This window comes from Oreochromis niloticus, linkage group LG19, assembly GCF_001858045.2.
Source record: "Oreochromis niloticus isolate F11D_XX linkage group LG19, O_niloticus_UMD_NMBU, whole genome shotgun sequence".
In the NCBI taxonomy this organism is placed as follows: domain Eukaryota; kingdom Metazoa; phylum Chordata; class Actinopteri; order Cichliformes; family Cichlidae; genus Oreochromis; species Oreochromis niloticus.
The window spans coordinates 28,567,882-28,589,964 of record NC_031983.2 but is presented as its reverse complement, the minus strand read 5'-3'; the positions used below and the strand labels follow the sequence as shown (position 1 = coordinate 28,589,964).

At 44.3% G+C, this 22,083-nt stretch overlaps 1 protein-coding gene across 11 annotated transcripts in view; it reads right to left on the bottom strand.

Moving 5' to 3' along the window:
* Positions 1–22,083, bottom strand: part of dlgap2a (discs, large (Drosophila) homolog-associated protein 2a) — a 190,193-nt gene that overhangs the window by 56,076 nt on the left and 112,034 nt on the right. For all 11 annotated transcript variants that reach the window (XM_025900782.1, XM_025900783.1, XM_019348913.2 and 8 more), the window contains one exon: positions 3,367–4,511. In XM_025900782.1, coding sequence (XP_025756567.1) covers positions 3,367–4,511 — 1,145 coding nt within the window. The remainder of the gene's footprint in view (positions 1–3,366; positions 4,512–22,083) is intronic.

The following is a 22,083-nucleotide window of genomic DNA, read 5'->3' as shown; positions in this document are numbered from 1 at the left end:
TTTGCACCACATGGTAATAATACACTTAAACAGTGAAGAAGTCTTGGCAGGAAATGCCTGTAAGGCAGAAAATATGGCTATTAAACCTCCCAAGAATCAGGATGGCATTATAGCTGGCTATTATTATTGATTTAGCCTGGGTACTAGATCAGAAAAAGGCATTTTGCAGATTGCAGCTTAACAAGTGACTATTTAATGTTTACACCCTGAAACAATCACATTAAAATCAAAAGAAACTTGAGGTTTGACATAATAACACGACTGCAATAAGATGCACGCTGTCACGGTTATAATCCACATCGTGGCCTCCGGCAAACAGAGACAGACAGTCGTCTGATCTTCGGGTTCCTGGGACGAGATCCCTCTGCGTAAGGGTTCGTGGCCCGATTGCTATCTGGGAACTCCTTCATAAAAATGCTTGGAAACCCCCGAGTGTGTGTGGGTGTGTGTTACTACAGCTTTCCATCACAGTGCCAGATTTGTTTCTGCTGCTTTGCACTTTGCTTTTGTATTTTAATCAGCAGCCTTTCTGCCTCTCAAGCCCCACCTTTGGCAAGCCAACATGGCAGTTAATTGGCTTATTAAATCCCACTGCAATGCCCTATCAGCAAAACTATCAAAGACTAATCCTTCCTTTGTACAACGCTACTGTACGAAGGAAGAGGAAGGAACTCTATTTGCTAGAAAAGCTGACTTAATCTGGGCTGAGAGTTGTCAGTAACGCAGAGTTAGTGGGTGCAGTTTAATAGATGGTTTTACTTAGAAAGGCTCCAAACCAGAGTGATCTGGAAGTATCTGTGTAGCTGACATATTAAGAGCTGTTTGAATTCTCTAAATCATTAGGAAAGGTTCTTCAGTTCTTCCTTTAGTAGAAGATACACTGAGGATTCATCCTTTGTGAAAGGAAGGAGATCATTCCTGGCCATAATTCACAGCGATGCAGCATCCGACCATTCATGGAAAACAATAACAAAACCAACAAAGTGGTGCAAAATTAACTGTGTGTTTTGCATTTCCATAAGATGCTGATACATTTTGAACATGGATTACAGTGTCTGCTGCACACTGCAACGACGGACAAAGGCTGACCCACACACCTACACGCACCTTACAGTAGATGGCTCAGTGGCTATTAGTGTGTACAGATCTCAGAGCGGGCTAATTAGGGCTAATTTGAGAGATGACAGGGAGAGATGCTAATGCCAGGTCTGATTCCCCACCACTTATCATTTTACAGAAACAGCTTCCATATTAACCCGTCTGTCTTCCCTGACGTCCAGTTCACGGACGTCTCATCCGGCTTCCACACACAAAGACTCGCACAGACCTGCCACGTGCACAAACATTAACATGCAGACAGTTTGGTAAGATGGCTGAATTTAACTTTATTACCTGCAGTAGAATTTATGGGATTGACCTGTTACAAAGTTACAAAGTTAGATTACTTTAATAAGTCTATGATAAAAGTCTGTGTCTATAGTTCTACCAAACTTTCAAAGTTTCTCACTCTCTCTCTGTCATCACCCAAGGACGGCAACAAGGTGACTAGCACCTCATCAAACCATCTGGTGTGTGATAAACAGAAAAAAGCCACACTTTTTCATGAACACTGCCACTCACACACGGACAGGCGTTCTGCACACACACTCTCCCTGGATAGGCTTTATGCTGCTGCTGCAGAGCAGACAGTTGTGGGTAATCCCAATTCAGCAGCAGCAGGACCCGAGTACTTCTCAATGTGACCCCTCAGTGTGTGTAGAGTATCATTCCTGACTATTGGCTCCATCTCTCTGCCTGACTGCTCCTGTTGATGAGCAACAACAGCAGCCACGGGGAGCATTGCTTTGTTTCCTCTCTTCTGTTTCCTAAAGTATCTCAGCACATCCACAGAGGCATAAACCTCAGCCATATATACGCATCTCCAACTTTCTCTCTCCCTCTCCTTCAATACGTCGTCTCCGAGTGTTCCCTGAGAGTGCATTGATTCTCCTCGGGGGAGGGAAGAAGTGTCACGCCCTGTACGGATCGGATTGATAACGCCGGTCTAAATATAGCCCTGCGGCAGGATATTTTTAGAAGTGTTTATAGTGCTGTGACTCGGACACTACCTCAGCTGAATGACCAAACAGAAGACGGGAACAGGTGGGGGTGCCAGCACTGCAACTCTCTCTTTAAGAGATTACTTTCCTTAGTGGATATGCAAAAAACTGGAGTGGATGATGCACCGTCTGCCTGATTCTGTGCTGAAAAACTCATCGTAAAACTGTCCAATGATATAAACTGAAGCTGATTTCAGTGACGTGTCGGCTTTTCATTTACAACATTAGGCAATCATACGACACGCTCTCTGCTTAGAGCAACGAGTCTCCAAGTCTCCTCTTTCCCTTTGCGCTGAACGATCGCTTTATTTTGGCTACAGGCAGTACTTACATGATGCTATCACATTTCACATTGTTATATTTGCAGCAGCACGGTTACATAATGTCGCTTTTCTGGCTTGAATTTGCAATTTGGGATTGAAAGTATACTTTCTTATTCCATACACCCTGCAGCATGCTTATAAAACCCATGAGAACCTTTTGTGAAAAGTGCTGACTCACTGAATTGATCCCTTCTGTGCTATAAGGTCTCCTGCAGAGCCGATCATGGGTCTGAGCTAAATGCTAAACTTTTTCCAGACTGAATCCTCTGTGAAATCAGAGAAAACAACACAGTAAAAAAATCAAGATTGATTTCTGGCCTTTTATTCTCATACTGCCAGCTCTTCCCCTCCAGCACAGATCATTTACAGAGTTAATTGATTTGTCCTGCTGTGCTAGTCCTTTCTATTGCCAGCCACATGCTGAGCCATAGGACAGGTTCACAACGTAATATCCAGGGCAGTGACAAACAAAACACTGTCTTTCAGATCAGCTTTTAAACCCAACTGAGATGAGCAGCTTTTCTTCTCCTGTGAGTGCAGGCTTGCTCGTCTTTTCTACAATGCTTAAAGTTCTTGAAAACTCTATAAAACGACACTCAAAACACTGCAGTGACGTAAAATGAAGGCTACCATCGTTCCTTCTGTTGCATCTCCATACAAATCAGAGCATTTCATTTGAAAATAAACTCTGTTTGGTGGCATGCACGTTTGATTTTGTTCGGTCGAAATCTGATGGGCCCCCATTTGTATCCCAACCAGAATGTTGGGGTGTCATAATGGTGCAATGCAGCTCAGTGCTCCAGTGTAACTATAACTATACTACTGCGCTCACTGAAGATGCAGAATAATGCGATGATGTCAGGAGTTCTGAAAAATAACTTGTTTTTGCGTCTGCCGACTAGTTCCCAGTCCCTGTTCTTAAACCTGACCAGAGCCAAACTCACCTGTAGATAGTGGCAGGGCCTGAGGTTGGGCTTGAGATCCGTGGGCGTCATTGGCTTTTCCAGGTTGAGTGAGGACTTCCTGTAGGCCTCCTTGGCCTGGCTAACTGTCAGCGTTGACCAGGAGCTTCTCTTCATGAACTTGCCCTCTGGCGCCATGGCTATGCTTTCGCAGGCTGAGCACTTCACGTCGTTGTTGCTTTTGGAGGTCTTTAGCGACAGATCTCCCACCATGTGGCCGTGCACAGACTCGGGGTAACAGTGGCTGATGTGGTCGACCGGATGCCGTGACATGACGCTCGGCGTTCTGTATGTGCTGTCGCTGTCAAGGTTGTCATCTGAACTCCACCAACCTCCCGAGCGCTGCTTGCTGCTGTCGGACTTGCGCTCTTTGCTCTTGCTGCGTTTGCTGTGTTTGTGGTGGCCTTGGTGGTGGTGATGGTGGTGGTGTGAGCTTTCCCTGTGCGAGTCACCTTTGGTGCCGTTCATCTTGGAGGAGCCCTCCAGGGAGTGTGACTTTGTGAAAAGCTTCTGTACTGAGTGGACTAAGTGGCGTATTCGCCCGGGGCTTTCGTTGCGCTGCTCTGTAGTCGTGGTCGTGGTGGAGGTGCGCTGGTACTGCAGCGTGTGGAAGCCGTCCCGGTGCAGTGGCATCTGTTTTTCAAATTGGTCCAGGAGGTTTGCTGGGATTCGGTTCATTTTGCCACTGCCGCCGTGTGAGGACGAGCCGCCGTTGTCTCGAGATTCCCTGCCACCCGAGGCGTTCCCGCCACTGTCCCGCGAAGCGCTGCCGTAGTGCATGCGGGGGAAAGTGCTACTGGAGATAGAGTGGTCAGTGGCCGACATGGACATCGGCATCACCATGCACTCGGAGTGGATGGAGCTCCGTGGGGAGCAGCGGTGATGACCGTCAAGGGGGCAGCTCTCAGTGGGGCTGAGGAGGTAGGAAGGGGGCCGTGAGTCAACATGGTGGTGCAGGTGGTCCAGGGAATGGTCGCAATCAGCCAGGCCGCAGGTGTGGGCAGAGGTGGGGGAGGTGAGCTGGAGCTGGGCAGGGCGGCCGCCGGAGAGACCCTTCATGTTCCTGGGTGGAGGGGAGTAGCTGTCCTCATCGAAGTACTGCGAGGGGGACCATGAATACTGTTGGTCTGAAAGCAACAAGGAGAGACAATTTCATCAGAAGAAGGGTAAAAAAAGCAGCTTCCCAAAAAAGAAACGCATTTCACACTTAATGATGGGGGAGAAAAAAGCCAAATAACACACAAGTTGGTCGTTATCCAGCTTATTCTCACTCTCCACACCCACTTTGGCTACAGGGAGGAAAAAAACAAAAAGTCAAAAAGCAGCAGAGCTGAAATGTGGAGATGAAATCCACCAACTGCTCTGACAAAATCTCAGCACTCTTAGTTTTCACCTTCTATTCCCGTCTGTGGTGGCATAGCGCTGTAAAGATGGGACAAGAGAACAAGACAAAAGAAAGAGAAGGGCAGGCGACAGGTAGGATCCCGCATTGCCATTTATCCAAAGCAAAGTGAAATAATAGCCTATCACTCGCCGGCGCTGGTGTCATCCGTCAAAGCCCCGAGGAGTGCGCCGTGAGGCGTACGGCCGGGAAGGAGACCTTGGAAGGTGATCGCTAGATGCACCCTCCCTCTCTCCTGCTGGGCATTGTAGTCAAAGATTAAAAACCAATTCTGTGCGATCGGTCACCGAGGTCAAACGTCTCCGCGCTCTATTCGAATGTGTTTAACTTAATCAGAGGAAAGGTTTGCTTTTATGCCTCAGCGCTGCATGTTCTAATTACAGGGTCCTTCCTTTAACAATATCGGTTAAAACTCAACTTTAGTGGAACGCCTCATTCCAAGACCACGTGCGCCAAAAAATGAATGCTTATCAAGTTATACAGCTAAAAATATATTTTTAAGCTTGTGAATTATGAGTTTGCTCTTTTTCATAATATATTGGTAATTGTGTCTGTCCTGCAATCCCAGTTTTCACTGAGCAGCTGAACAGTGCAGTGTGATGTCATATTTCAAACTTATCTGCAGCCTGTCTTGTGAAATAGGAAACAAACAAACAAAGAATAAGCATATCTCAGTCCTCTTGCCAGCCATTGATACGCCTCATAAACCCCATGCACTTTCACTCCCGCTGTAACCCCATAAAATGAAGGAGAGTTTTTATGAGCTACTGTGGAACGGGAGAGAGTGAGGGAAGGGGACAGTCTCATATCGGCATATTAACAACACTATAAATTCCCAAAACATTTCCATAAACTTAATTCTGATACCTTGATATAAATAAAGGACAGCTGGACCTTTAACCGTCATTAATGCCTCAGTCTACAGAACTAAATCTTCAGTGTGAGTAAGCAGAGCAGACGTTGGAAGCAGATAGCTGCCTATTGCACTGACTGAATGTTTGGAAAATGGTAAGTAGACTGTATTTAGTGTTACTGACCTCTAAAAACATTGCACCTTGAAATTAAGACTAATAACCTGCAGAGCAATTAAACAGTTTTATAAGCACAGAGCATCAGACACAAGTAGACATATCTATTTTGTCGGGGAGCTGCACTGTACCAATGATCTCTGTGTGGTTACTTCCTGGCACTATACAGAAACTGCTGTCTACACGAGGTAGAAATAATTCAGACATTTTTACCTTGCTGCCCACTCAGACCTCTCTACATCACATTCACACACCAAATGATGCATCAGGGGAAATTTTGGGATTCAGTATCTTGCCCAAGGACACCTGACTTGAAGACTGAAGGAGTGCTGAAGCACAGACTTCCCTTGTGTAATATTAGTTTGTTTGATGGTTTTTTGGAGGTACTGTTATGGGAAAAAGACATTTTCACAGGACTCTATGCAATACAGTGAAGTACTAAGTACACGCTGTGATTGAAAAGCTTGTAGAACAACCTTTAGCAGCAATAACTTGAAGGAATGAGTCCTTGTATAACTTTATCAGTCTCTAATGCCATTGTGTGTTAATGTTGGCCCACTCCTCTTTACAACTTTGGCTCAGTTCATTGGGGATTCATTTATGCACAGCGCTCTAAAGGTCCCACCCTGGCGTTTTAGTCAGATTGAGGGCTGGACCTTGACTGGACCATTGCAGCAGCTTGGTTCTTTTCTTTCTTATTCGCCCTGTTGGAGATTTGCTGCTGTGCTTGGGATCATTGTCCTGCCGATGACCCAGTCTGGTCCAAGCTTGAGCTGTGGGACAGATGGCCTCACCTGTGACAGAGGAGCTTATGTCCACTCAGTGACTGCCCAAACGATCATGGCTCCACCTCCGTGCTGACAGTTGGTATGAGGTGTTTGGTTTCTGCACTTTGGTCTCTTCTGTCCAAAGGACGTTGTTGTCTTGTAGTTTGTTCAGACACAACTTTGCAAACATTTGCTGCCATTTTCTTTTTATAAAGAAGAGATGTTACGTCATTTTCTAATTGTGCTGTCATGAATTTTAACATTTAACCTGCTAACTGAGGCCTGCAGAGTCTGAGATGGAGCTCTTGGGTTTTCCATGGTCTGACCTTGGGGTGAATTTACAGGGATTTCCACTCCTGGGAAGATTGCATTAACACACAACAATCCTCCAGACTGCAAAAACCTTTGCTTTTATAGGAGGTGCTCAGACGGATGATGATCCATTAATCATGTGCGTTTGATTAGCAGTGTCTGGGCGCTCCTTACTCTTTCATTCCTGTCCTGTAATTAGATTTTTACAGTAGATTCCTCTGTTTTTCACATGGATCTTTCACATTTTGATTGAAAGAGTGAAAAAGCCAATTTGCATGTCCAAGATCACCACATTTCTAAAGGCGCATCTTATTATGTTGTTTTTGTTCATTATCCTACAAACACCAAAGACAATATTCTGCAATACTGTCACATCTTCATCCATCCTTGAAAGAAGCATTTAAACTCGTGCCTACGGTGACTTTCAGAAAAGAGAACACGAAGAACAAATTTGTCAGAACATGTGAAATCTCTAACGGCAAGCTCAGGTAGAAACGACAACTTTTAACCAATATCTCTCCATAATGTTTAATTAAACTATGACTTTTATAATGCATTGCTCATGTAGCAAATAGACACATCTTGTGAAATGTCTCCTCCCTTCGAGACAGGGTCCTTTAACAGGGTCCAATGACTTCTGTGTTTCCGTTTTATAAGCTGTGTATAAAACTGACTCAGATTCATCTTATTTACATGTTCTTTGTAACATATTTTGTGAGCACATAGATCAGAAGCCCAGATGTGTTGCACTTACAATAAAATTATCAGAGTTTTGAACTCCGACATCTGCCAAAATCAGCCTAGGAGCGTTTATATGACCGATGCACACTGAGGTCAGCGAAGGCACCACATTAGTGGATTTTCATGCACTGACAATGAAACTTTTGCTTCTACATTTGAATATCTCTGCAAAAGCTTCACAATCATATAAACTTGCATCAGTTTTATCTGTGAAATTCCTTTTTAGGTCTTTTCTCTAGTTTAAGGGACTTTCCCTGGGAATATTGAGGATTTTGATTATTTTGTCAATAATTCCGAGTGAGTCTCGTACTCGTAGATCAAAAACCTGTGCAAGATCACGAGAACGACTTACTCTGCTGGTAGTGGCTCGTAACTAAGGGTGGATGTTCCCTTTCATCTTTCAAATTGGATCAAATTTATTCCGTTCAAAATTATTTTTAATGAGGTCTAAGATCTCAACCCCTGAGGTGCAGCCGTGCTCTTCTGTTGCTGTCGTCCTCCATCTGTCGAGATGAAAACAAATTCTCGTTGTTTACCAGTCTTACGCGAGGATGTCTTCTTGGCAGCCTGATGTAAAATTAATCCAGGCTACTCTAAGCACGCCCGAGGGAAGAGGCTGCTTTTGTACGGCTGCACATAACTACGCTGAAAAAGCTCATCAGAAGCATTACTGCTGAATGCATTTGAACGGGATAATTCAGGTGAACTTGCTTAGCTTGAGTCGGTCCAGATCATTCCCTGCTAGCATGTGAAACAGGAGGATGACGCTGCATTATTGATTGATGCGATGCTACGTTTCTATCTGAAGTTATGTCACTGTCTTACTCCAAGGCTTTTCTTCGACAGCTCACTATTCCTTGAGGTATTTCAGGGAGCTGCACTGAATAAATTACCTAACTGTAGAGTTATGGTACTTCCTGGGATTATACGACAGATGACAGACTCATCTGCCTTCCGTTTCTCTTTCTTCTTTTTCACCTTCTACCAGTGCTGATACCAAATTTATCATCTGCTACAAAAAAAGACAGAAAAAAATAGATTTGTGATCAGAAACATTTTAAAGTTGACTTAATTTTTAGCCAAAGCAGACTGAGCGAGGCAGAGAGCTCTCTCGGTGAGTGCACATCCTTCTGGCAAGTACTTTGCAAACAGGGAGACAAGCATCAGTGACATCTGTGGACAGGGAGAGGGCTTGTTGTTTATACACTGATACCAGCACCTGCCATCACATTATTGGCTTCCTGGCAAGGGTGCCAACTGCTTAGAAGCCCTGCTAGGATGGAAGCTGAATTCAGAAGTGCAGTGGAAACAGTGTTTGGGGTACAACCATCAAGCTATTGGGCTTTTAGTGTTGATGTGATGATAATAACGACACTGACTGTGCAGATGAGAAAAATTAAGAAAAGCTGATATTTGAGAAAACGGAGACCTTTGCTGTTACTCTAGACATGCTAACTTATTAGCAATGATAGAGATCAACTCTGAAAAAAGAAATGATCGTTCAGCTTAACGCACACAATCATCCAATATCTGTTTCACCCCTTGACGTAATACACATGTCTATAATGCTGTCACAGGCTCCAGGGCTCAGCTGTGATAAACACACCTTCTACCTGACATTAGGTGGACACAGACAGGAAACAGATTCAGAGGAAGACGCTCATTTATTAAGGCCTTCTGTTCTGTGCTGCTACCCCGCCCGCGTGCACAGTGTGAGTAAAGGTCGTTTTGCTCCTCTTAACACATTAGCATTTAAATAGCATTATATCTGCCCTCAGTATCAGTGACAGCTTCCACTCTTCCACTGGCTCAGGCCCTAACTGGAGTTGAAAACAAAGTTAAAAGTTAATAAAGCGCTGCACTAGACTGAGAGATCAAAGGCATGCGACCTTCAGACTTGGAAGTGGTTAGCATCGTGGCTAACTGCAGCGCTAAGCGGGACAGGATTTGGTTACGGGCGACTGTGAGGACGAGTCCTGCTCGTGAAGCAACGCGCGAGGAATAGTTGCAGTATTTTGCATCAGTGGAAGAATCCGTCCTTTCTGAGATGTCAAACAGCCTGAACTACTTCAGTACTTTTAATGTGGTTAATTTGGTTGTTTACTGGTTTACCGCTGCAAGAGCAATGAAGACGATTTCCTTAAAGATGGATCGTTTTCCCTGAGAGATGGAGTTTTAAATGATGTAGAAAACAAGTTCAACTTTAACTTTTAAATCACATACAAAAAAAGAAAAAATATGAGGAATAACTTCAAAACAACTGCTAAGTTCACTTTAAACCTACATTATTTTTTTATTTTACGATGGGCTCACACCAGCTGTGACACCCATCAACATGCTGACCCATCAGTACTCAGCACACATGTAATGATTCAGTAATTACTAAATGATTACCAGCTGCAGCAGCCCGGATGGTTTCCACCCTGCGAGTTGTGAGTACTCTGAAAAATCCTGCTACAGTAGGTGATTCCTTCCTTATGACAAGCACACACAACGACAGGCTCATGAGGCGAGTATACATAGTATTGTTTGAAATGGCCTTATCCAGCAGTATCCAACCCAGCTGGCCAAAGTAAAGTCACACCCCTCATTTTCTGAGCAAAACAAATCAATAGAGCAGCTTCCTTATCCATCTCCCAAAGGTTAAATGCAGTCTCCGTAGAATTCTGGCCTTTTCTTCGAAAATCAAAGGAAGGGGAATTGCGTCCTCAACCCTCAGGCCAAATCAGCAATGACCTGAGCTATTAGATTTGAGAAGGAGCTAATGGACAAGGAGACAAAGTAGTGAGTCTGTCAGCTCTGCCAGCCTCGTTATATCTGCCATAGCAGCTCAGATCAAAATAAGGCTGCGACTCACATCTTTGGCAGACATCCTGCTCACTTGTCCATCAAAGCGACAGCACTGGACAATTCATGCGTAGGTCTCGAGTGTTGCATGTGAGCTAAATCTGTACCAGCAGCATTTTAGCTGCTAATGCAATACTCAGCTAAGAGAGCTTTGTCAATGTGACACAGCAACAATCATTTGTCACTTGAATCTTTTCTCACTGACCATCTGTCTTTCTCCGGCCGTGACACTCGAAACAAACTGTTCCTTTCATGATCGCCGCTGTGACTGACACCTAATGCTGAGACACGAGATAAAAACAGAGCGTCGCAACACTGCGTGCTGGCTTAGCGCTGCGTGGGTCACATGAGGACAGTATGTTTGCACGGCTGCTCAGATAGGCAATGGGTGCATTGGCTCTTCAATCGACGTGAGAATGAAATGAAGTAAAATCGTCACGTGACTTCATACCACAGTGCGAGATACACACACAATAAAAACAATCACTGATCATCTGTTGATGTCAGTTCAGAGACAAAAGAGCTGCATTCATGTTGCTTTTATTGTCACCGCTGACTAAACACTCCATTGCCTAAAGACCTGCATATATGAGCACTTCCTGATATGTGTGCATGAAAAACTAAAGCTCTGGCGCCAAACTTCTTTCACAAACAGCCCAGTTTGATCAGAAGTGTGTCAGACCAGTGAAACTCTGTCAGGGAAAATAAGTTTAACTACACATTCGATCATGAGGTATCTCCTGGATCTTCCTGGGTTGGTGAACTACAGTTTTGATTTTCTTTGTGTCTTTAGGTTCATTGAGTTTTGTGTTTGGCCTCTTTCTGTTTATGTTCTACTTTTCTAGTACCTCTGAATGTTTATCTATATTTCCAGTTCATGGTTTCTTGTTTGGTTTCTTGTTTGGTTGGTTGAGTCCCTTTTGTGTCCTAGCCTCATCTCTGTGTCTTTTACTCAGCGTCTCCTGTGGAAGTCAGTCTTGTCTCCATGTTTGGTGACCTTTCTGTCTCCCTGGTCGTGTCTCTGGTTAGTTGTGGTCAAGTTCATTTGTCTTAGTCTACTTCCTGTTTTAATTTGATAGTTCCTTGTCTTGTTAGTTAGATTCTGTTCACCTGTGTCTGTTTTTCTGTATTCTCGCCTCCTAATTACCTCATGTGTGTATTTAAGTCCTCAGTTTCCCTCTGCTCTTTGTTGTCATGTCTCTCATAGGACATAGGATGCAGTTTTCCTCCTTAACGATTTGACATTTTGGTTTCCTCATTTGTGACCTGCATTACTTTGTAGTTAATGTAAGTGTAGAAATACAGCTGCTTTTCAGTTTACCCCCTTTGTTTCCGAGTCCTTTGAGCTCTGCTCTCTCTGCCACACAGCCAGCCTTGAAAAGTGAGTCTCGTTATTTTTGTACACAATAAAGAAATCTGTCAGTTCACCTCTTTGAGCCTAAATTGTAAGAAATAAATATGTAAAATTACAGAAAAAGTTTCAGGCTGAACATTTTTGTTAATTCACAGAAAATATTGTAAGAAACAGGAACTTTTCTGTCATTTAATTTTTTAACTATTACTTAATTTTATTGGTGTAGTATGAACAGCTGTAGGGAAGATCATTATCAGTAGGATTCAGTTCAGTCACCTCAGGCCACAATCACACATTAAAAAGTAAAAAAGTACACAATTTATGCCCTTACACACATTTTCCAAGGCTGCCCAGTGGGCAGGATTGAAGTGTTTGCTGGGCCAATTCTGGCCCCAGGCCTTATGTTTGACATCCCTGATGTAGAGAGAATCTAGCTAAATTCCTCAATCATATACTGGGAAAAATACCTGCAGGTATGGATTTTTAGCTTGCTTATACCTGTGTGATTAACAATGATGCAGTTCTACAATAAAAATAATAGTATGTACTGAAATATCAAAATAATATAAAAGTGTCATAAGTCAGTGACTCTAACAGAATCATTTTTCAGTTATTGACTTATAATGTGAACTAAATGAGTGATAGCCATGCTCAAAACCTGAAAATATGTTGTTACAGCTACAGAACAGCTTATGAAAGATTACCAAACATGAAAATACAATTTTTAAAAATGTCAGAGGTTAAAAAACCCTCCCCAAAACTCTTGATTCACAAATTTAGTTTTGCCAGGATATTAGCAACATAGTGCTGGGAAGGAAAAAACCCACAGCAGCATGCAACATGCTCACAGTAGGTGTGTGTGTGTGTGTGTGTGTGTGTGTGTGTGTGTTTGGACTGTCACACTGTAGCCTCCAGTGGATTGTGTTGCACCGAGTTGCATGCGGTTGTGCTTACACACCTAAATGTGCTGTCTGGATGTGAGAAACGGCAGCGAGATAGAGCCCCCTACCTGCATCCCTCAACAGCAATCAAAGCCTACAGCCTACTATCTTTCTCCCAGCAGGGTGGAGGTTTTCCTGAGAGGATGAAGGAACAGATTATAGTGAACAGAAGCTAGCGGAGGTTAGAAGGTATTGTCTTCTGAGCTTCTGTAAACAACATTAAGGATTAAGGGAAGACAGTTTGTGTTTGGCTATATGTTTCGGGAGAGTCTGGGGAGATAACGGGTGCAGAGACTGTAAAATGATACCGTCAGAGAGTGAACAGGAAGTATACCGGCAGCTATGCATTTTCCTGCAAACCCCAGGAGGGCTCTGCACACAAGTCTGAGGCACTAATCTCTTGAAAAATGATTAGGTTATTGGCAGGCTGTACCAACAGACGTAAAAGGACTATTTCTCTTCTGCGGCGGCGATTTGCACCTACGGTGTGGCGAGCTAAATGCAGCCTTAGTATTTAGCCGCTGAGAGATTAAGGAGGCCAGATAAGGAGAAGCCGCTGAATGTCTGAATACTTATCGTGAGCCCGTTAATGATGAAGAGTGTTATCTGTGCTGTGCTCAGCGCTGCTTCGCGGCTCTCCTTCTCTCCGACAGTCAAAGTGGGGATGGAACGAGAGGTGACAGAAAGAAATTTAACAAAGTGTCAGGATCAGCGTTCTTTATTCCTCTGAGAACGACAATCCTCGAGGCTTTTGTGCTTCACCAGGTTGCTGCTTCCTCTTTGCTATTTGGATTTTAACGCAATTAATACTTTTGCCGGGAAAGTGAAGCGCACTTCGCTTTGTTCGGTGCTAATTTCATCCTGCACAACATCACGGGCCAAATCGTCGTGCTGTCTTTGCATCATTTCTTATTCAAACAACAATCTCCTCAATCTAAATCTTTGCATTTACAGCAGCTACAGAAATGGACTTGGAGTGCAACAATGCCCCCACACAAATTCCTGCCAAGTGTGGTTGATTGCATGGGGTTGCATTTACATGGTGGAATCATAAATCCAGCGCAGCAATCCAGCTATGAATAAATCATGCTGAATGTGAATTTCTGCCACAGGAAAAGCCCTGTGTGTGAGAGAGAACGAGAGGCAGCGTAAGCCGCATCTTATGTAACAGCCGGTACTGCATTCCCAGGCAACTTGTTAGACGAGGCCTCAGAAGTGCTGTTGCTGTAGCAACGCGCTCTGAAGTTCCCATCCTTTGCTGTCTTTGCAGCCACTGAGGAGTTTCGGGGACAAGAGATAATTTGATATTGTCGCACTGTTTATTTGCCAGGACGACGCAAAAATAAATAAACAAACACGTCAAAGGCAGCCTATTAAAAATCAGCAAGTATATCAAATGTTTTTACTGCTCGAGTCAGCAGCAGTTTATCGCTGTATCAACTTCCCAGCTCCAGATCGCTGACTGACGGGAAGGTCCGGACTAGCCTCCGAGTCAATCCCATCTCGGAACAGATTTTTAAAACACTACAGGTCTGCAAAGCCCCGCAGGCAACCGCGCTCCTGAGTCTGAAGAAGACAATTGAAATCCTTTCCCCTCTAATGTAATTTTCCTCGCTGCAGACCACAGCAGCCCGGGAGTGTGGAGGGTGGGAGCCTAACATAATGATTTTTTTGGAGATGGAAGAGATACCAGCAGTCCACTTCAGATCTTGTCTCTCGCTCGCCTTTTATTCTCCAAAGTCAGCTGGAACATCAGAAGCACAAAGTCAGTCAGAGTGCTGAATGATCAGCTGTGATGTTAATGTGGACAAAATCAAATCAGAAAAATTAGGCGATAGGAACAACGTTTACGGGCTGCTACTGACAGACTATTAAATTAGTTACCCTTTGGATCAACTGCATGTCGGAGGAAAAGTTCAGATCGGCTACAAACACCTGTGGGTGGATTTGGATGGAGGAAGGTTGAATGTCGCTCAGAGGTGAAACCGGACACATCTGACAGTCAAATGTAATTAGTGTGAGAGCCTGACTCACAGCAGTGACATGACAGATGTATGATTATAAATACCAGCTGCATGCTTCAAACAGCTCACTCCGTTATCACTGATGTTACTATACAGCTTGTGTTGTTGCTGTCATATATAGTCGGGAAACTAAGTCCATCCTTGCTGCTTTCATAGGAATCAAGAGGTTATTTAGCAGCTCTGTTTGAGCACCTCTATAAAGTTTGCAGATGTGTGTGTTAACACAATGCCACAATCTAGCCAGGAGTCGACGTCCCCAGCATATCACCACAACGTCAGACCCAACAGCTCCATCTCAGACTTTACAGGCAGCAGTGAGCTTGGTAAATGTTAAAGCTCATGCTGGTACAAATGGAAAAAAAACTGAACAAGCATGGATAGATTGGAAGGACTGCAGGAGAAAACATCTTCCACCTTAAGAGAACGAGGCAGAACGACTTAGCTGCATCTGAACAAGCCACAAGACTTCAGGAACAACCTGAGACCAAAGTGTTGATGTTTGTCCACAGAGCACAGCAGCACTTTCTGAGAAAAAGGCTGAAAAATGACCAGGTCAAAGTCCAGACTTTAACCTGATGCTGATGTGGGACCTTTAGAAAACTGTGCATGTCACAGTTTTCTACAATAATATGAGAGACTGAGAAAATCATATAGAAAACGATTACTCCAGGTTACCGCCATTGAAGCTATTCAGTCATTGTGTTTTTCACAGGACTCTGGGATTCCCGTGAAACCTTTTCTTGCATGACACAGTTAGGATCTAGTCTGCATGAGTCTCTTTAGGTTTTAGGCATGTTTGTTGAACAGTGCCTCAAGTTTGAAAGCAATTAATCATTAAACAAATCAAATTTCTGTCTGAATCCAACAGCTATTTAATCTCAAACACATTTCAGTCAAAACCAATTAAGCCAAACGAGGATTGTTTTTCCAATCGGCAGTAATTTATTTTTGGCAGAGTAACTGTTCTGTGACCTTCTGAGCACAGAGGTGACGAGCAGGAGCTAAAACCCCGACACCGTACAGAACAGGCATCAGCGACAGCAGACTCTTTGCAGCCCTCTTTGGTGGGCTGCAAAAAGGCTTGCAGAGGCAGCACCAGCTGCAGGTAGGCCTAAACTAATTATCAGCTTATTTGCCAGGATTGAGAGATGACCTTTACCTCGACCAAACTCAATGAAAGGATAAATAATGTGAAATAAACTGTGGGAAGGACACAGTTGATTTTGAACTATTTCTTTGTACTGGCCTTGACTGATCTTGGCTGGCAGGTTTCACGAATGCCTCCTACAGTACAAACTAAAGCCCCAAGAATCGACAGTAATGAGAAGGCCGGTCAATAACAGAGCAAGCTTGGTCCAAAAATGACCTTTTAGCAATGAAAATGATTACACAACAAAAGGTCAGACAACACTCAGATTTTGCATTTTGATAACCTGGACTTTAATTTCCATCTTGCTTCATAAAACATTTTATATGCAGCGCTGTGCAGAAGTTTTGAGAACTTTCAGTTTTTATTAGTCACGGCGAAGCATCGGGGAGGCATCTGATTCATTCTGCAGCACGTTAACAAGCCCAAACACAAAGCCAAAGTCATAAAGAACTGACTTCATCAACAAGAACAGAACAGATGGAGGCTCCCAGATAGCCCTGAACTTGAAAGCATGGAGCCAGGCTTTCTGGGATTACATGCAGTAACAGAAGATATTAAGAGTGCCTGAATCTACAGCACAGCTTTTAAGTTGCTGGAAACGGCCTACCTGCTGTTTGCAAACAGTGCTGAAATGTGCCTAATTTTAAAGGCACACGATGCTTTTTATTGCCCTTTACATAGGGTTAATAGACAAATAAGCTTGTGAGTTGATGTTATCCCTTTTTACTGTGCACATCTCATAAAGCTGTAATACCCATCTGATTTAAATAAGCAATGTAGATCAGATATGTAAACTCACGCCGCCCTGATAGTCAACATCTGTGCAAAGTCACTCTTACGGGGTGGTTTTCATTTGCTTCCCCAGGCAGTCACTAAAACCACATGATTCTAGTAATAATTCAGTGGAGTGAGTGGGCTGATTGACTTGATGCAATGGTGGAAGGAGACATGGAAAACACGGGTGTGATGCCTAACAGCAGCCAGACTGGATTGGATTTATGGAAGGGCGGGTGTCACCCTTTTTTTTTTTACATGTGGAAGACTGACAGAAACCCAGAAACAATCACAATGGACGAAATTCAGCAACAAGAAAAAGAAGACTGCAAGTGTCACACGTTGTTTTAAATGTAAAGATTTAAAAACATACAGACAGCAGGGTTGCGCTGACTGGTGACAGGCCAGCCATGGAGCCCATTTTCACTGGATCTCCCTTCTTTACTCTATTTTTATTTTCATCCCAAAGGGGTCTCTCTGCAGCCTCTTCCACTGAGTCTCGTCAACAAGCCATTTTTGAAACTCTGTGAGGTGAGTAGAGCTAATTCATCATGTCAGACTGGTTAGCACGCAAGTGTGTGTGGGAATCTGTGTGCTGTCAGAGCGGCAGGCACGTGAGAAAGGGAAGAAGGTGAAAGACAGGTGAGCATGCAGTTACAGCAACCTAAACTTTTGTCATGAGCGCTCACGCTGTAGAGTAAAAGGTGATGAGAACACTGACTCAGAGGTACAGTATCACTCTAGGCTCAGGATGCATGTACACAGGCAGCAATGCAAATACTCGTTCAGTGGGAGCGTTTGCGGCTTTCTGGTAAAAATAAAACCATAAATTTCGACTGCTTGCTAAAAATTCAAATGTATGAGCTGCTGATAAAGATGTTTGCCAGCACTTACATCACAGCTGGAAAGCTAGGCAACTCAAGCTTCTGCTCAAGTTCAACAAAGCTGACATAACTGCTTCAAAAGCAAACCCTTTAAGTGGAACCACTAACACAACAGACATCCATCCCTCCATCCACCCACCCACCCCATCTAGACTCTCCTTGCTCATTTTCTCCAAGCTTTGAGCTGGGGTTGCTTAGAAACAAAGCTCATGCACATCACAGCCAGGACCAGAGTGTTAGCCTTAGCCCGGGGCCGTGGACGGGAGATGTGACAGTCACATCTGCCACCATAGCTGTGTCCCAATTCAGGAGTCTGAAGCTCAGAAGTCTGCAGTTCTAGAAAATACCACACAATACAAGGTTTAGTGGTATTCTGTCACGAGAAAACAAATGACTGCAATTAAAAAAGTCCCAGCAGTGTTTAAATAACTGCAACCTACTCTTAACTTCATCTTTCTTCTTTCTTGCATGCTGGATACTGGAAACGGAACAATCCTCTGCATGCTTTATGAAAATATATTTCACTTTTTGTTGTTTTGTGTCAGTTAATTCAGGAAAATGTAGCTTTCACATGTAAGACCTGCAGATCTGGATTGGGACACACTTACTGCTTCAAACACTTGGAGACCGACACACATGAATCAAATGAATACTGACAAGTATTTTTGATGACGAGCGCCTTCAAACATAAAGAATGAATCCCGATATCTCACAATGACTTGTTTCTAATTCCACTCTGTGACATTTCCACATAAACATGTTTTGCATGTGTGCAAAGACAGCAGTTTCAATAAGGCCTTGCACTGTGTTTAATCCATTTGTTTGATATAATTTTAATAAATTTCACAATAAAAGAACAAAATTTGAGGTTTCTTCTTTACATGCATGGATATTGAAGTTGCACGACACAGTCTGCTGCTGTCATGTCAGTAACGCAGGAAGCAAAGCCTCGCAGGGTAACGACTGCATCGCTGCATCATCGCACCGCTTCCCGATTGGCCTCTTACGTTCGTCCTTGAGGCTCGAGCTTTGAACAACTCCTACGCGCTACGTGTAGGCCCCCTGAAAACGAATGAGCCCACAACAATTACTCTCCACAATCGTAAGACAAACAACAGCATTTCCGGAACATGGCTGGTTCACCCTTGTTAGCTTTCTTTCTCTTTTTTCGCCTCCTGTTCTTTGTCGGAGAGATTACACAAGTCTGAGAAAACATGAATTACAAAGTGTTCAATATTTGCAGGAGTGATTCAGAATCAACAAACTGTTGCACTCAGTGAAGTCTGCGCGGGAGTATGTGAGCCTACTATAGATGAGAACAAGTGCTCTGCTGTCTCTCCACATTCGGTGTTCAGAAAGGCAGACACGGGGGGGGAGGGGGGGTTATCACAAGACAAGGTGAGAAAAAGTGAAGTATGCAGCACGCACGCTTATGATGGATTAATGCTGTTTTGCATGAATTAACGAGGGACGTACGAAACATGCTGTGAATCTGTTACACTCAATGGTCAATTTAATACAATTTAATACCTAATTATGTTTCACTTGTCATACTTTAATGCCGCCTGAATGTGAACAATGAGAGGTGCGGATGTAATTGATGTGGGCAGCCTCATTCAGCGCCCCGTTAATGCCACGGGTTTTGTCAATCTGATAAAGGCGATAGATAATAAGTCATTACCTTGTGTTATTGATGTTGTGTACTCTCAGAGAGTGCGGGGCATCACTCCGCGAGTCTTATCGCGCAAAACACGATTATCAACAGATGAGGAGGGTGGATGAAGCTGCTGTGGCCTCGCTACATTTACATGCGCCGAGCTCCACAAAGCTGCAGTAATTAACGTGTTTACGGGTTTTCCCATAAGACCGAGGAGTTAGATGGACCGAATCGATGGCAAAGATCAGCGTGTGCTGCTTTCTCGACTCTGCAGTTCATATCGTGACATTTTGAAGAAAGCCCATAGAGGTGATTTATCAGGTGGCGGGGAAACTTGAACTCGGGGCGATTTTAAAATTGCTGCAACTGTTTTGAAATTGGTAAGCTGTTGTCACTGCAGCCGTACAGCTTCTGTCATCACATGGTGAACCTCAATGAGGGAGATGGACAGATACAGACACCTGAGACAAGAACGGCAGCCTAGGGAAGCTCTCCTCTGCACGGACGGAAGGTCTCGTTCAGCCATCAGCGCGCTCGTTAAAAAGCGCTCAGCTGTCGGCTCGCGTTCAGCTGCTGCACGTCACACGCTCGGTGGGTTAATGGCAGCGTGAGGAGATTTTAACACTTTTGGGGAAGCGTACTGCTGCAGGTGTCAGAGGAAATACCACAGGCTGCATTACCTGCGCGGGCCGACAGTGATGGATTGTTTGATTTGTAGAATGAGCATTAAGTGGGAGTGGGAGGCAGAGTGCTTGGTATTTTTCAGAATAGCTTAAATTAAGGATCTTGCGTGGTCTTTGAAAGCACTTGAGCTCAAAGGGAGTGACCCCGCTGTGATAAAATGGGCACAATAAAACACTGTTGTTGCTGACTGGATCATTTTAAATCCACAGAAACAGGCTTAAATCCCTCACCACATGGTGACAACAGATGTGAGAGAGAAACAGAGTATGGGCACGAGCCGTGGATCCTTCTTGTCATGAAGGTTAACCCACAGTGACCTATCCTGGCTGAGTGATGAATGTTTCCTGTGTTTCCACGCTGGACCCAGGCGCCGAGTTGTTTTAAACACCCTTCAGGGAAGTGGGGTCCATCGGGGTGAGGACACGGTACACACTATTAACACTCCCGCCCTTTCTTGGATTACTGCCATGTCAGACTGATGCCTGTCATCACGCGTGCCTGCCCAAAAAGGCCAGCTATTGCGTCCCGGGGTCAGCTTGCCATTAAAGGCTCCGTGATTAAACACAGCCAACAAACAGGTGTGCTGCTTTCACTTCGGTTCAGGAGCACAGGACGAATTTCCTGAACAAAGAAAGGAAGAAAAGGAGGCAAATTTGAGGCTATCACACAGCTACGGTGACTCACATCGCTCACAGTCAGTCTTCAAAGCAACAATCCCCCGGCAGCTGCGAGAAGGACTTCTAAACTGCGTTATCAATAAATCATTTCTATATTCAGATTTCTAAATAACACTCCTCCAAAGCTTGTGTGGGAGGAGAAAACATTTGTGAGCGAATCAGCCTCGCTCACGGATGATTCAAACGTTCCCCGATGGAGGGGGGAGGGGGGGGCTCGGAGTCGCAGAAGTGCAATTTTGTCATAATTGTTGCTGAAAATAATGACGGTCCCTTCCAGCAGTTCAAGCTGTGAGCATTGTTCCTTCCTCCCTTATTTATACTCCCTGCTTGAAAACTAGGATGAGGGGGGAGCAGGTTTATTTTTAGAAATGAAAAGTGTGTCTCTGGCTCCAGGACTGCACCTCCAAGGCACGGAGGCATGCCTGTCATGGACCGGAATGAGCGGTTAAAGATTTCTGTTTAAAGGGACGACGAAATCCAAAAACAGGAACACCGTGCCAGAGAGTGAACATCAAATTAGAGACTGCGGTCACATATTGACCTGAAGTATTATGTGAGGTGGTTTCCTCAGCATCGCTCAGTTTTCCCAGCCAAACTTTCCGTCCTCTGAGCCCGTGTTTGTCATGTTGCTCGTAACTCCTGCAATGAATTCTGGGCCAGTGGGAAATCTGTCCGACTTGCTCAACTCATTTGGTGTTCACCTGAGCTGCACTGAAGTTAACAGCTAATAGAGCCACACATCGAGTGGTCACTGAAGTACTGCGTCCCCAGCTCCCGCGGAGTCGATGTGCACGTACCCAAACACGTTGTTATTAAAAAAAAAACACTGTCATTAGGGGAGAAGAGAGAAGCCAGATAGAGAGAGATGCCTTATTTCCTGCTCGCTGATATGCTTTCAAGAATCCAATGTCTTCCCCCAGCGCTACTGAGCCAGATATCTGGCTAAATGAAGAGGCTGCAGAGCATGATAATGAGATTTTGGTGCAGGCTCAGGAAGTAGAGGGAAACAACACAAAGTGAGAGGTGGAGTTTGGCAATGGGGGAAAAAAATAGGCCAAATGTTCTACTGTAGGATGTGCGCTGTATTCATTATCTCCCACGTCACGGTGATTCAGTGTCAGTGAAAGGCTTACTGTCTGTCAGAGGGCACAGATCGCTGAGTCTCACTGTTACGTAAGGGGTTCACGCTTCTCTCTGACCTTAAGCTGCTGGAGCTTATCAAGTGGTGAACAATGCAGCGCAACAATAAACAGATGAGCGTCGGGTCTGCGGCTCTGCAACCGCATGTCAAATGTCAGCGACGTCGGTTTGGGCTAAAATGGAAAGACGTGACTCACCCTCACCCTGCAACGTTATACCAGAATAAAACATTGGTACAAAGGAGACAACTGTTCAAGCAGGAAATGTTCAAGAGGGGAAACATTATGTGGAAACTCAGATGGGTGAAAATAGTCGCG